We start from the raw sequence: 15,785 nt of genomic DNA on the forward strand, positions 1-15,785 counted from the left end.
TGAAATCAAGTCACAGCTGAGGATTCTGGAAACAGTTTTTAATTAGAAAATGACATGAAATTGAAGATTGAAAGACAATCCAAACTGCTGTCAAATGATTCCTTCTGTGTCTATAATTTAGTTAAGGTAGTGATACAAACAGTCTGGTAAAGACTCCAGTGAAATCCATGTAGAGCACCGTTGCTGACATCCAGTACGCGGAGTGGTTTTAAAAGGGGTTAAGATGAGTTATCAAAGTCATATGCTGGCTTTGTTTACAGTCATAAAACTCTTGTGCTTATACTTTGAATATCTAAAATATACATTTTCCAGACAGCATCATGCGTGTTTTTCCTTTTGCGTCACCATACACTTACATCAGAAAATAACTCATTTTGGTAAACAACAGACAAAGAATAGCATTAAGGAAAATCCTTGTATGGGAGTGATTAAAAAAACAAAACAACTCAAAGTTAAATAATCTTGGCCTCAAAAGCTAAATATTACATTTTAAGAGAGGATGAAAGGCACAGGAATGGTTCAGGACATGGATATTGCTGATCAGGTGAATAAAGGGGGAAAAAAAGATGAAGGACTCAAGGTTGTGTTTAAAAGCTTCCTTTCATCCAAATTTCATATATTTGCGTTTCCTAATAAAATGATGTGTATCTGATATAATAAATTAGTTGTAGTAGCTCATTAATTAGTGTTTGCCTCCTCTCAATCAGTGTAAAGACAAATTTATTAAAAGCATGCATAAACTGCTGTGTGTGTGTGTTGATCTGGTGGATGACTGACAGAAGCCCCTCAAAGTTTATATTACTGTGGAGTGAAACACTGAATACAATCAGCTGTAGCAGCTTGTAAACAAAAACCCTGAATGATATCTAATAGACAGTTGTCGATGCAACATTAAAAAAAAGTATTTTATGTTTTTCCATTTTGTACCTGCATATTCCAGTGTCCACTCCAATAATCTCCTTGATCTATTCCTGAGGAATGGACAGATGCAACTCCATGCACAAGGCTTCTGAGAGAACCGTGTTTCTTACACATAGAAACAAGAGATCAGGGTAACCGAGGACCGGCAGTGTGTAGGGTGTGTCAGTAGAAAGGCTGCGTCAGAGAGAAACGACGCCCGCTCATTCACCCACAGACTGGTGTCTCAGTCCTGTTGCATCGATTGGCTGAGATCACTGACCGAGTCCAGGGAAGGAGTCGATCTGGACCGTATCCTGAACAGCTGATCCTTGGCTGGTGTAAGAGATGCGGAGCCTCATTTTTAGATTGACCTGAAAGGAGAAGCAGGACTTAGATACACACTACTACACTGAGCACTACGTCTCCTGTGATTAGAATACAATAAGCCTGACATGGGGCACATATTGCAATGATCATGTCAAATACAAGATATTTGTTCAAGATGAGAAAACACCTCGTATTTTAGCATTGACACAGAAAGATTGCAGATACAGTCAAGCAAAAAGTAAGTGCAACCACTGAACCTGTTGGCTTTTTGACAGAATTTAGGAAGCAAAAATTTGGATCTCTTTAAAAAGTGCCTGATATAAAAACACATTTTTGTTGTCGTGCTCATGATTTAAATGAAAAACACCTTCAGTAAATACACCTCTGCATTAATCACACCTAAAATGTGAAAAAAATGAATATGACCCAGTATTTCCAGATGAGTTGCCAGTAATTGGTTTCTCTTTAGGAAGTCACAGGTGAAACCTTTGTTCCGTAAACCTCTGACATGTCGGCTCTGGTTTTCTCTTTGTCCTTGAAAGTGAGCATGAGTATAAGAGCATAGGAGATTCTTTTAAATAAATCACATGACTATAAGGAAACTCATGTACAAATGGAATAGATGCGAGTAAACCCCGATTTGAAGTCCAATGAATATAAGGACAAAAATCAGGCCTTTTGCAACAACTTGCTCTGGAGAGAAAGTTGAAACAGGGTGCTGGAAATGTTATGGTTTGGAGTTTTTGCTTCTGGTTTCTGTCTTCTTGCACACACCATCCATCCATTCTCTTCTGATTATCCAATTCAAGGTCAGAGGGGGTTGGAACTATACCTGCTGTCAAAGACTGGGAAGTAAGGTGCACCCTGGACTGGTTGCCAGTCTGTTTCAGGGTTAATACAAAGGAACAAACAACCAATCACACTAGCATTCACACTCATACCGGCCAATTTACACTCACCAACTGCATGTCTTTGGCCTGTGGGAGGAACCTGGAGAAAATCCACACAAACACAGGGAGAACATGCAAACCCCACACAGCCTAGCTGGCCAGTGGATTCAAACCCAAGATGGCTGTGTTGTCACGTGACATTACAGGTGCTGCCCACTGAGAATCAAAAAGGTTCGCACCAAGCACACTTGATCTAAACTGATTGGAAGCTAAGCAAGGCCGGGCCTGTTTAGTCCTTTGATGTTCGAGGCTGATTAAAGCAAATCTGAGCCTCTGTCTAAAAGCCGTGAACGTTTTTAACATGATGAGCCCAAGCACACTGGCAAAGTCACTAAGGACTGCCTCAGGAAGAAGAATTGTAGCAGCTTAGGCAAGATAGAAATTCCACATTTGAATCATGTTGAAATGTTACAGGTGATTTGAAGCAAGCAGTACAAACCCTCAGATATTTTGGGAGCCGAAGGAGAGAGAGAGATCAAAAACTTCAGAGACTATTTGCAAATATGCCAATTGCTTACTTTATTTCTGCTAAAAAGCGCAGTACTAACTTCTGATGCCAATGGTGTATTTACTTTTTACACAAATGAATATTATATCTTGACATTCTGTTGAATAACTGATCAGAAACCTTCGACCATGTAAACAGGCTTTAAAGAGGAATACATTTATCAAAAAAAAAAAAAAGCCAACAATTTCTTTGTGCTTACTTTTTCATGTGATTTCAAAAGCGTGTGTGAATACCAGCTTTATTTGTGTGTGTGTTTACGCCACCTTATTGGGGTTGTTGAGGACCACCATCTGGGTCACTTTAGCTGTGCCTCTTGCAGGAAGAGAGTCCCCGCTGGGGGCCTTCATGTGTAACTGGACACTCTGGAAGGAGGATCAAATGAAGCTTTGAAGTTGAAAGCACCCAAACCCACACAAGTTGTTCAAATCCATTTGCTGCACTGGTGTTTACCAATGAGACGTGACAGGGGCTAAAAGTGACACCTATCAGTAGGGCTGTAGGGCAGGATATTAGAAATGCAGAGGTCCTGCTTCTAAAGGTTTTACTAAACAAGCTGCACAAAAAAAATCTCAGAGCCTCAGAAACAGTAATCTCACAGCAGCCACTGCGCTCCTGCTATAATCCGCACATACTGGTTAAATGTGTGGCAGACGGTGGCTCTTGAACAGCAGTTTAATCATCTATCAGTGAATGATTAGCAGGATTTTATTGCTGGTACTGATACAAACCTTGGGCACTGCAGCCTGCAGGGTGAAGCCTCTGATGTCTGACTCAGTGGAGTTGGAGGCGGTGAGTGTGACGGTCAGGCCTGAATCGGACTGTTTCTCACAACTCAGTGTTACAGTCACACCGTCCTTCTCATACACAGTCACTGTGGCAACTATGGAAAATACAGTGTAGAAGGCTGCATTACCTTAAAATCAGTATTTAGCCACAGAGAGTGCATCAGTCCCTTAAAGAGCAAACTTCAATTCAACGCTATCCACCTGGTTTCTTCTAATTATCATGACATTCCAGAGATTATCCAGTGACCCGATTCAACCAATTCTCTAGCTGTGTGTCTAAAAATCACACCCTGTTTCCTGTTTCTGTAGTTCGTTGTGTGTATATGTGAAGGTCAGACCTGGCGTGATGGGAGTGGGCTCTAACCCTCCAAGCAGATCCAGGAGGTCTCCTCCAACAGTGTTGGGTGTGCTGACAGGAATGGGAGGAGCTGCGCTGCCTAATGCCGGGCTGGGCTGCAGAGGCTGCTCAGAGCCACCCAGCAGGTCCAACAGATCACACACCTGAGAGACACCACAGAGGGGAGGAAATAATCCAGCTGACTGCACATTATTCAGACGCATCCATATGCAAATGGCAGCTTAACAGAATAAACTTTATCTAAAAACAGCTCTGGAAAAATGTCCAAAATACTACGATAAACATGAAACTGGCTGAATGAATAAGACCCACCCATTTTGTTTCAATCCTTATTCTTAACACCCGACCACAGCTGTTCAACTTAGCTTTACTGGAATTTGATTTGCATAATAAAACAGACAAGCGAAAAGCCCGCAAACATACCAATATAGCAAAAGATCTGAGAACACAACCACTAATGTTCATAAAGCGTTGTGGAGTTAATGTGAAACCAATATTTTTAATGCACAGCCCATTACAGAATGACAAGCTAAAATGAAGTAAAGCCTACCCTATCACATGTGCAATTTTATGTTAGCTTATTGCTTTGGTCAAGTATTAACTTAAGTTTGAAATCTAAACTAAAACAATAAATTCTCCAGAGGGGCGATCTCTTTAAAAAGGAGGTCAGACCCAGACACTGGGATTGATCTATTCAACAGGCTAAAGTGTGACCCTAACTGAATTTTTCCCATCACCTTGTACCTGGTTAGCAGGCTGCTGTGGCTCTCCTGGCTTGACTTTGACTGTTTGACTCTCCTTGATGGTCTCCCCGTTGGTGTGACCCTGTGAATTCTTTTCAATCACAGGCATCCTCTCAAGCACTGCTGCCCTGTGAAAAGAAGGACTATTTCAGCACTTTTGGTCAGAAAAAAACATTTTTATTCAGTAAATTCCTCAGTGGTTATAATGACAATATATAAAAGGCCTAAAACAGCTCCACATCTCATTTTCTAGAAAATGTTGACCTAACCACTCCCTTCAGTACCTCATGTGGTCATATTTTTTGAAAAGAGCGTTGTATTCAACTGCCCTCTGCTGGAGCTCCACGTCTATACAGCTGCCGTAGATGCTGACGATGCTTCTGATTCGACTGTCGGGAGTAGAGTTATGAAGAGAAAGAGGCGCAGTTAGGGGATTCACAGGGTCACAGTCACTGTTTGCTGCTACACAAGAGTTTCTTACTCCACATTCTCAGTGATGCGCGTGCTGAGTTTCATTGTAGCGGTCAGAGCAAAGCCCCTTGTTGACGGGGACGACATGTGGGACTGTAGCACTGTTTCCAAGACGTCCAGGACGTAGTCCTCTGTGACCTGAACAACAGACATGTAAGTGCAAGGTTTGACAGCTGGCAGCACATTTTTTAATCTAAAAAAGAAACACAGTGCTTGTAATTTCAGCTGAATTTATTTATTTAGCAAACAGAAGATTATCAGAAGACACAGTCAGTAACTAAGTAATGTTGTACTAACACTTTTTTCAGTCTTTTTAGATCAGCGATGTTACACTTGCTACTGAAAAAGTTGTGGTCACTTGTTTTATTGCTATAGAGACGTGTTACAAAACAGATCATCAGAGAGACACATGTCGGCATATGTGTCTCCGTACTGGCTGACTGACTCAAGCATTAGCCAGAGTCAAATGTCACCTGATAGGTTGACCTCTGTAACCACTTTACTGATGAGTTTATGAGGGAAATCACTTATTTTGGACAAAATGAATGAAATATGAAGCCCATTTTGTAAATTTTGTTGATTCAAAGTATCCTTTGAGTAAAAAAATGGTTGTGCTCATTGGCTAATAATGTGCAATTGACACAAAGTTGTCCAGTGAGCGTGAGACTTTTCAGTCAGATCCATCCTTTACTCGTCACGTCTGGTTTTAAAGCACTGAAAACGCCGATCTTCAGGATTTAAATTGAAAATTCACAAGCCACTTGATGTCACTGTGGCTACGTCCATGCAACAATGCACAACAATGCAGTTTTACAGTGAAAAGTGCTTCATTAAAAAATCAATGGACTTTTTTTCTGCATGTTGGAATGTGTGTAATTATAGGTTTATGAAGCATTTGATCAAGGAGATCTATTTTGAAGACAATCCAACGACACGAACTACTAAAATATTCAGGGGATGAATATTTAACGAGATTTGAACAAAAAAAAAATGGCTCCTGTCATTATCACCATCGCTAATTTTCAGAAGAATTTCAAATTTGAATTTCTGCTAATGCTTGCTCCTTCCTTCTTCCCTGCTCGTGCTGACTACCTATTTATTCCCAACTCACAGCTGTAGCTGTGACTGCAAATTACACTGTTATCTTTGTGCCAGAGAATTTTTACATGGAAAAACCTAAAAGATAACGTGTATTTAAAATTACATCATCTGACAAAAAATTTGGATTGCTAATTTATTGCAGCAGTGAGCAGCAGAGAGCAACAAGCATGAATTAAATAAAAACCTAAACCGGTGTTTGCTGTGCTCTGTGTACCTGCACAGGTTCGGTCTCCTGACATTCTCCTGTCAGCAGCAGGTCTCCATACTCTCCGATACACCAGCACGCCACCTGGACCAGAGGTTGCTGCACATACAAATATTATATAAATATTACAGAGCACATAAAATATGTGATGTTGCCAGACTGGCCTGCATTGCGGTTTGAAATATCAAAGCCATTTTCCCCAGATGCTGGAAAAATAGGAAACAGTGCTGGGCTGCAGATACGTAAATACTCATCCAGCTTGGATCTGAAAATAAAGCCGTCTGCATCAGCCAATTTCAAACTGAAAGCAAAGCAGTAAAGCCAAAGCAGCTCTGTCTGACTCAGGACTATTACAGCCCTTTCTCTTAAGAGGGAAATTTATCAAAAAATTCTAATTAACTTTAAACTCTATGAACACACAAAATTATGACCTTCTCTCATCAGTGAGGCTGTGGACTGAGACCCACTTTCACTGACTCAAGTCTGATCATTATCCTCATGTTTAACGACACCACATCTGCAGTCAGAGCTGCTTTTTTTTCACGAGTTTATTGTTTGATACGCTCAGACCGTAACGATTTTATATTATATATCAAACAGGAGACCAATTTCCGTGTTTGAATTCTCAGAATTCTGAAAAGATCTTCTGAGAACAGAAACCATCCAGACTCACAGACCTGCGAGATGTCACTGAGCAGAGCCCTGTAGAGCTTGTGAACGGTGTAACAGTGGAGCTCTGAAGTGTTGGTAATGAGCTGAATCAGGTTGGGCACCGTTTCGTCTCTCACGTCGCCCCCTGCCTGGCAGAATGGGTATCAAACACAAAACACCATACTAGAAAATAAACAAAACAGCTAATTTGGGGGTAACCTACATTATTCCTTCAGACACAACAACCTCCCTTATGGGGAGATTTTCATAGCAATAAATACACATTATGAACCTTTAATTCTTCCTAGTTATGCTCTTCCAAGCACTTTTTCTATCCTGCATCATTTTGTCTGCACTTAACTATTCTCTTAGATCGGTGTAACATTTAAAGCTTTGTTATCTAAAAGCTTGAGAGATGAGGTACACACAATCTAGAAGTCTAATGTATTAAAAACATATTTTAACACAATCATAATGCATTCACAAAGAGTTATGAAAGAGGACCCTGTAAAAGAGGCAGCATTTACCGTGGTGAGGACATGCAGGATGGTGTCAATGTGCCAGCGCTGGGAAGGAGCATACCTGACAGAGACAGAGACACACACAGCTAACTCAGTGGTACACACACGCACACACACACGCACACACGCACACACACACACACACTACTGCATCTAGCACACATCGAAAAAGAGAAGTGCCTCAAGTTGTTGAATGATACACAGTAGAAACGCTGCAGGCTATTCACAGTCGCGGTGCCACTTAGACAGGAATATCAGTGTGTGTGGAGACGGACACTGAGAGAGAGATGGGTGCATACAGCGTAGACACAGGCACTTTTCTTGTTACAGCTTCAAGGCTTACACAGCTGCATCACCGCATTTTGTCATACGCATGGATATACAGTGTATGTGCTCGCATGCATGCAGTGGTGATCAAAAGCCTGTGAATCCATCAGATTTTTTTTTATAACTCTGGCTAAATGTGACATAAAAAATCATCAGGTTTTTAAAGGAAAGATGAAGAAAACGCATGACACGGGTAAGAAATGATCATATCTGGTTATGAACTTATTGAGATGAAATGAAGGTGAATAAGAAGCTTTCATTTAGTGGGAGTACAGTGACTTGTGAGTGGGCGTTCTGTTTATATTTAAAGATTGGAGATCTCTCACACTCTGATGTTCACACTCAAAGCACAAACAAAGGACTCTGGGATGACTTCTAACTCCACCAATCAACAGACAGACAAACAGAGGAAATTAAAAACCAGTGCTCGCTCAAAATGAGGCCTGTAATAGTCAGGACGCAAGGCAGCAAGGACAAAAAGTCCCTGCTGCACATCTGCAGTGTACTACAGATCACACAGACAAATGAGAAGGCTGCAGGTATGCTATGGTGGTGGTAGCATCATGGTTTGGGCTTGTCTTGGTAGGACTAGCCTTTAATTGTGGGTGGTTTGCAAAGAAAAACTGTCAGAACTTTTGTTTGTAAAATGCTATTAGGTCATGCAGCAGCACAATAACCCTCAGCACACAAGTAGTTCAACCATAGAATGGTTAAATAATATTGTTAATGTTTTTTAAACAGCCAAGTCAAAGTCCTGAACACAATCTAAAAGAAAAGCTGGAGCTGAAGTGACCAGTTCATAAGTAAACCATCAACAATCCAGAGTTGAAGCTGTTTTGTATAAAGGAAGCAGCTAAAACGGACATTTAATAACAATTTTTCTGACCCCAGAGTGACCAGATATTATATTGTTGTCTCATTTGAAATATACAAACTTCTAAAGGGTTCACAAACCTTGAAGCAGCGCTGCAGATACACTTTGTGTATGAAGTATATTACACTGTTTTCTCTGCAGCATTTCACCTACCTTTCAGCAGCATTGAATATACCACTGGCAGTTTGAGACCTGAGCTCGGGGGGGCAGGAGGAGAGGAAGCTGAGCAGTTCCTTCATCATAGAGCGGATGTTGGAGGCTGACACCAGAGCCAAAGAAAGCTCCAAAGCACGGCTGGATGGATCGGAAAAGAGAAACAACGCTGATAATGCTGGATATACAAGCTGATCCTTCTGTGCTGTTACAGCTCAGGTCAAAACGTTCTGAGCTGATAAGATGTTTGCTTGCTCAAACTCTCCGTGTCCATCAACATTTACAAGTTTGCTGAAAATCCCTTTAGCAACACTCTGATCTGTCTGTAACACAACTCACTGGTTGGATCAAAATACATGGAGGAACTCTTCAACTAGAAAACATATCACCAAGGAGAAATAGTCCCAGAGCAGCCTTACAGTTTTGAGTATACAGACTGGATGTGTAAACTTTTCTGATATTAGTCAGCAAAATATGCTTTTTTTTAACTACTATATACTAGTTTGCAATATATTAATATTAATTGTATATGAACATATATATTAATTATTTTGTTTTTCTTACAGCACAATAAAATCTGTTTGGCTACATGATGAAACTAGAGATGGTAGTTAGCATCAAGCTTTAGTGTGAGGTTCAGACTGTTAGTGAGTAGCACAGTGGGAAGCTACACCTGCCAAAAATACAGAATGTTAATGTTGCCAGGTCAGTGGCACTGTTACGTCGTTTTATTGTTATTTCATCTATAAAAATCAATCACTACTTAATGTGAGCCAATTAAAAAGTATCAAAAACATAACAGGAAATCAAATACTTCTAACATCATTTTAACAGAACATCTACAGATGTTGAACAGCTGTGCTAGGCAAAAAGAAAATCACCGCTTAACAGAAGCATCCTGGTCTTTCAGGCAGTCTACTATAGTCCCTCGGTGGCGCTGCACTGCATTGTGGTCTGTCCCAACAATCTTCTGAAGAGAGGTCATGGCGATATAGCTAAACAGACATACACGAAAGCCAAAAATAATGAATGTTTTGAAAGTTTTAAGTATCATTCTCTATTATAATGAAGCAGAATTCGCTACACCAAGGTCATCTAAAGTGACTGTGTGTGGAAACGCATCCAGTGGATAAATTATTAAAATGTGATTTCAAAAAATGTTCAACCTGACAATAAAGATCAACAACAAAAGAAAATCTTAATTTTCTCAGCTTGCAAGCATGAATAATTCATCACTTCACTTCAAATAACTCATGGACTGATCAAGTATTTATGTGGACGCAGGAGAGACGCTACCTAGTCAGGCAGGTCTTGCAGGAATAAACCTGTCACTCTGCAACAGAGAGATTCAGAGGACCTGAGGGTAGAAACTAGACAGACCTGTCTGCCCACAGGGCCCTTATGGGGACGAACCCAGAAAAAGATTGTAACACAATAAAACCCTCAGGAAACCACAGCAGCGCCTGCTGGAAAATAACATGGTCTGAAATTGAGAGCTCAGCATGAGCAGTGAGCAGCGTGACCTTCTGGTGTGGCTGTAGAGTAATGGCTCTAGAGAAAGTAATTAGTCAGCTCAGACGATAAGAGCCTGTTGGGAGATTTCGCTCTTTGGCTGTAGTGAGTTTTCCGTTAGCCTGAAAAGGTGAAATCACCCTGAGAGATAAGAAAGGGAGAAGGAATGCATATAGGGGAGGATTAGACAGGGAAGAGGAACAAAGATGTGAGGAAAATAGAACTAACCGAATGTTTCTGTCATTGTTCAGAAGAAATCTTCCCAGAATGTTCACGGCCAGAACCTGCAGCATGAGTAAAGGGAAGTGTATGTCTATGAATTAATAATTTGATCAGTCAGCAATATTTTCAATGTATTCACATCACTAAACACAGTCTCTTACTCTGAGGCCACTCTCTGACTTGATGTCCAGCACAGTGAGAACAGTCTCATACAACACAGCATTGCCCACAGTCTTTGTACTGTCTGTGTTGGTCGCCACCTGTATGGTAAACACAAACAGGCATACACACAGCTAGTACAGTGCCAATTAGATAAGAGTATAGTTAAAAACTAGGGTATTTTTAACTACAATTATCAGATAAACAAAGACGACAGCTACATATCTGAAAACGTGTCTGCACTGGTAGCTCTTTAACTCTTCACCTTGTGAAGCTGAACTGAGCAGTTTCTGTCAAGTTTCCGACCGACTTATAGAAAAAAATGACTGAGTTTGCATCAGACGTTAGTGAGGGTGGTCTCTGCCTACGCAGCTACCTTTGAAAAAGCACTAGAAACTACTCTAATGCTTATCAAACCACGTCTTTACTGATATATACGGGGGTACCAAATTCATTAATAAAGGTAGAGGGGAGGCGTCAACGGGCGCTGTCTTTATGGAGGAAAGAGTTTAAAAAAAATGCTCTGCAGAAAGGCCAGATTTTGGGTTGCAGCTTTTCTCAAGAATTAGTCACACATGCAACATGAGTGAGTGACTAATGCCATTTGCCACAGGAAACCATAGATATTAATAAATAAGATAGTTACACATGCTTCAACTCCATCTCTATGAGAAACAGTTTCAGTTTTGAGAAGAACTTTCTGGCTGGCTCTCATGTATCATAAAAATGCATTTCAGGTAAACTTTCAGGGTCATGTAAACAACAGGAGACGGGTGACTGGTCAAATGAAATGTTTGCTCATTCTGAAATGGCTGACATGTGGAAACTTTTTCAGATCTGACTGATGTGAACTGAGCCAAAGAAAAGCTTTTTTTGGTGAACGTGAACACTATACCTGAGCTAGGAGGTCGTTCATGGCATCGCTCGCTGCTTCATTGTTGCGACCAAGGATTCTCAGCAACCTTAAGATGCGTACCTGTGTTTGGAGACGCGACAGAAGGAACACGTGGATGGGAGGTGATTTTGGGAGGTGACAATAATCTAGTGTTTGTATTAGTAACACAGAATTAAACTACATTAATTGAAGATTTCGAGCCATGAAGCAGCACATAGTAGTAAAAATAAGTCCCGCTAGCCGACTCTGACTTTACACAAAGTATAGCTGGGATGTGCAAGGGGTTAGTGGAATGAAATCCGACCTGTAGGAAGGGATCGCTGATTCCTGCCACATCATGGTCTGGAGAATAACCCGAAATGACGAGACCTTTCATGATCTGAACCAGATCTGGTACCGTCTGGAATACACACAGCACAGCCACATTGCGACACACATGTAAGAATACAGACAACATCTGATCAAGAGTAATCTGTGTGTGTGTGTGTCCCTCATACCTTCCTGAAGCGCTCAAGTGTTTCTGAGTTCCGCTCACACAGCTCAGTAATGAGCACCACAGCGCCGTGTACGACGCCTGAAGACAAATGAAAACCAAAAACAATAAGAAATAAACTGAAAATAGTATTCACAGCATGACGAGTTCACTGTGTACATCATAAAAGTATATTAACCGTGGTTCTTCTCAGTGAGCAGCGAGCGAGCGGCTTTGGTAAAGAGCTCTCCCAGATCGTGGACTTTTCTCACGATGTGAACAGCGCACAAAGCAGCCTGAAAGAACAGCAGAACAAGTCATCAGCAGCGTTACATCACACGTCCACTAAGCACATGACGGTGGGATGTTACAAGTTTTACAGCTCATGAAGGATTTGAAGTCCTATAGGGAACAGTACGCATCCTAAAAAGTTGTACTACGTCACACTAGATGATTATGATGAATATTTAACAATCAAACTGCACAAATGGATCCTACATACATAATACATTATCCCTGACATTAACATGCTTAGGTCAGTGTTTTGAGTATAACATACAGCTTGCCAAATCACACACAACACAATACAGATTTGCTTTTAAACTGCCACCTCACTGGTAGTAATATTAATATTGGTAAAAGCTGCTGGATGAATAATTGATTCCTCGCAGAAGTCCTCACCTTCTTTTTAATGTAGGAGTTGGAAGCTCGGAGCAGCCTGTCAATCTCTGGCGCCAGATCCCTGCACATCTCAGCTGACCCCATGCAGGCTAGTGTGCAGAGAGCTAGAGACTGTATGTACTGGTTACTGTTTGACAGATCACTGAAAAACACAAAAATGATAAAAATATTCAGTGTTTTATTTAAATCATCATTATTTCAGTAAACCTTCCAAGATGTACAATTACACATTAAGGAATCTGTCATTAACTGCACCACCTTATATGAATGACAACAGCATCGAGTTTGGGTTATTCTTACTTCTTAATAGAGTTGGTGATGAGCAGGCTGGCGTCCTGCTTCTCATCCAGCAGCATCATGGCTCCCAGGTATCCTACGCGTTTTTCACTGTAGCGCGGGCTAGCAATCATCCGAACGCACTCCATCTAGTATGAACAGCAAAAGCTCTTTTAAAAGTGAAAGTGAAGTAATGCCCCCGGGAAAGTTCCCTACCATTTAACCACTCAACTGGAGGTCAGTCTCAGCTCCAGAGCAGCAGGGAGGGCCTCAGTGGCCCAGTTCCAGTGTCCACCCTCGTAGACACGAGGGCTTTCGCAGACTTTGCTTGAGGGCATTAACAACAATTCACAGTGCTCTAGTAACGGTAAAAGTACAAGCTTAACAAAGCACATACCAGCAACATCGCTAGCAATACAAGGGAGCATTTCCATGCCTAACTTCACTGTGTGCTCATTCCTTGTAAGATGCACATGCTGGACATTACGACTTCACGGCTGATATGGTGTGACGAAGTGAGCCCAGACCCTCCAGCTACTGTGACAGCTTCTCACCTCCCCTGGCTCATTTAACCCGAAGAAACCCCATGACAGGCATTAGCCAAATCCCCTCACCTGACCAAAGTGAGCTGGGTAGCCCAGCATGTGCACGTAGAGCAGCTTGGCCAGGTTGTGCGATCGCCCTCCGTTGTCGGCTTGTCTGAACTGTGCCCGGATGGCCGCGCACTCCCTCTGAATGACCCCCCGCTCCTCACACTGCGTCCTGGCTGACCTGATGGCCCGGATCATCTCCTGCAGGGGCACTGATGGAGACATGGCTGTGTGTGTGTGTGTGTGTGTGTATGTGTGTGTGTGTGTGTGTGTGTGTGGGTGGGGGTGAATGGTGAGATGTATTAGTATGCGTTGTTTTGTGAAGGAAAGAGCATGACATGTTATTAACAGAAAACTACATATGATTTCATTTCCTGTAACAACATCTCCAGGCGTTTATTAAAGCCGTCACTACACCGCAGGACGTAGTAAAAACACTCAGGTGGGCTAATTCAAAAACAACTTAAACAACAGCTAGTGTTTTCCTTTCTTTTTTTCTTTGGTGACAGGCTGATGGAGCACAAATAAACAGAAAGTTACTGTCATCTACCAATACTTTTATGAATTAGACTTGGGGAAATATACTTAAATGAACAGGCTAACTAACAAAATTAGCATGACTCTTCCGTGGTCGGTAATGCATGTCAGAGAAACGAGCCAGAGGCTAGCGCACTGACCGATCCGAGCTAACCTTGCAGATGCTGTCAAGCCTGGCATGGAGGAAAGAGTCGAGCTACTGAGCTAGCCACGTTAGCATAACAGTCTGCTTGTGTGTGTGTTTTAAAGCGCCAAAATAACAACATACCTCTACAGTTCACAGAGTTGCCAGGTTTTGAAAAGTAAAGCCGTTCAACCGACGCCCCTCCAATACACGTCGGCAGTCAGTTGGTTGGAAACCCAATTACTGTATCCATACAGTTAGCGTGAAAATAGCAGGAGTTAACATTGTATTTCCTGTCACAACTTTCAAATTAAAGGTCAATTTGATAGTTATAACAAAAACAGTGAAACAAAATTAAATAGCACTTGAAACACAGTTAAATAAATACATATTTAATAATCCTATCAGTAATGAAGTGAGAAGAATTTCTTAAAGCTATTGTATATTTGAACTTTTAATCAATTAAAAAAAATATAAAACTATTTTCTAGCACAAACTCACACGCACACGTGACATACAATAGAGATTTTACCTCTATATATCTCTGTTTATCACTATATAAATCTCCATAAAAGTATAAATCACCTCGAGAACATATGCAGTCTCATCATCAACCATCAATTCTATTTAAAAGGGTTTTGTTTTTCACCGTTTTGTTTTTTGGGGTTGTTTTTTGTTTTTGTTTTGTTTTGTTTTTTGTTTTTTTAAAGAAAGTCCCAAAATTCGCAATGTTACAAACGACACACAGGATCCGGTTACAACATGCAAACTTTAGCAAACAGCCAGTTTATAACACAAATGTCAGACTGCCCAATACACCAAGCACGCCACTGACTTACATGCAGGCACAGGTCACCAAAAAGCTGTAGACTGGATCTAGGTCTGGATAAAAGACAGCCAAGCTGAAAATTACACGCGAATAATAACATATGTCAGCTTCTGGCTCATCAAAAAAAATCAAACAAAAACAAACAAACAAACAAACAAACAAACAAACAAACAAAAGGCATGCAGTATTTGAATGGGGCATGGGATCAAGCTTTTATTGTGAAGGCAGAAGTACTTTTCCTCTTTAGCTTCGATGATGTGACATTTGACCCACCTCAGCTTACCGTACCTGTCCACTACTTCCGCAATTTGATCAGTCATTGTGGCTGAACTCCACGTAGTCTACGTCAGGCGTTTCAACAGGTGGATGAAACATTGATGAGAATGTGCAGCAGGCAGAGCAATACAAATGGCGTGCAGCGTGTGCTATAAAGACTTAACAGAGACTTTATGAAGACATCAGCACATCCCATTTTCAAACACCATCAAAATGTGATAATTATTCAAGTTTTATTAACATACCTCAAATTACTAGATGAAAAAAAAAGGAAAATCGTCTATAATGTGGCAGAAAATATATACATGTAATAAAATAATTATAAAGTGCAAAGACTT

The 15,785-nt window shown here is 41.0% G+C and overlaps 1 protein-coding gene across 1 annotated transcript; it reads right to left on the reverse strand.

Moving 5' to 3' along the window:
- Window positions 1–23: 23 nt before the first annotated feature.
- Window positions 24–14,631, reverse strand: ap1g2 (adaptor related protein complex 1 subunit gamma 2). Its single transcript, XM_014337221.2, has 22 exons — window positions 14,487–14,631; window positions 13,706–13,908; window positions 13,116–13,240; window positions 12,816–12,957; window positions 12,334–12,430; window positions 12,160–12,236; window positions 11,967–12,062; window positions 11,663–11,743; window positions 10,770–10,868; window positions 10,615–10,670; window positions 9,756–9,869; window positions 8,875–9,015; window positions 7,527–7,581; window positions 7,026–7,148; window positions 6,358–6,447; window positions 5,053–5,180; window positions 4,856–4,960; window positions 4,573–4,699; window positions 3,809–3,971; window positions 3,414–3,565; window positions 2,949–3,047; window positions 24–1,271 (listed from the first exon to the last, which is right to left on the reverse strand). The coding sequence occupies exons 2-22, from the start codon at window positions 13,904–13,906 to the stop codon at window positions 1,173–1,175; spliced, it is 2,370 nt and encodes a 789-aa protein (XP_014192707.1). The 5' UTR covers window positions 13,907–13,908; window positions 14,487–14,631; the 3' UTR covers window positions 24–1,172.
- Between the last annotated feature and the right edge of the window lie 1,154 nt (window positions 14,632–15,785).

Source organism: Haplochromis burtoni, unplaced genomic scaffold (genome assembly GCF_018398535.1).
Source record: "Haplochromis burtoni strain Fernald_Lab_line unplaced genomic scaffold, NCSU_Asbu1 Contig_172, whole genome shotgun sequence".
Classification (NCBI taxonomy): domain Eukaryota; kingdom Metazoa; phylum Chordata; class Actinopteri; order Cichliformes; family Cichlidae; genus Haplochromis; species Haplochromis burtoni.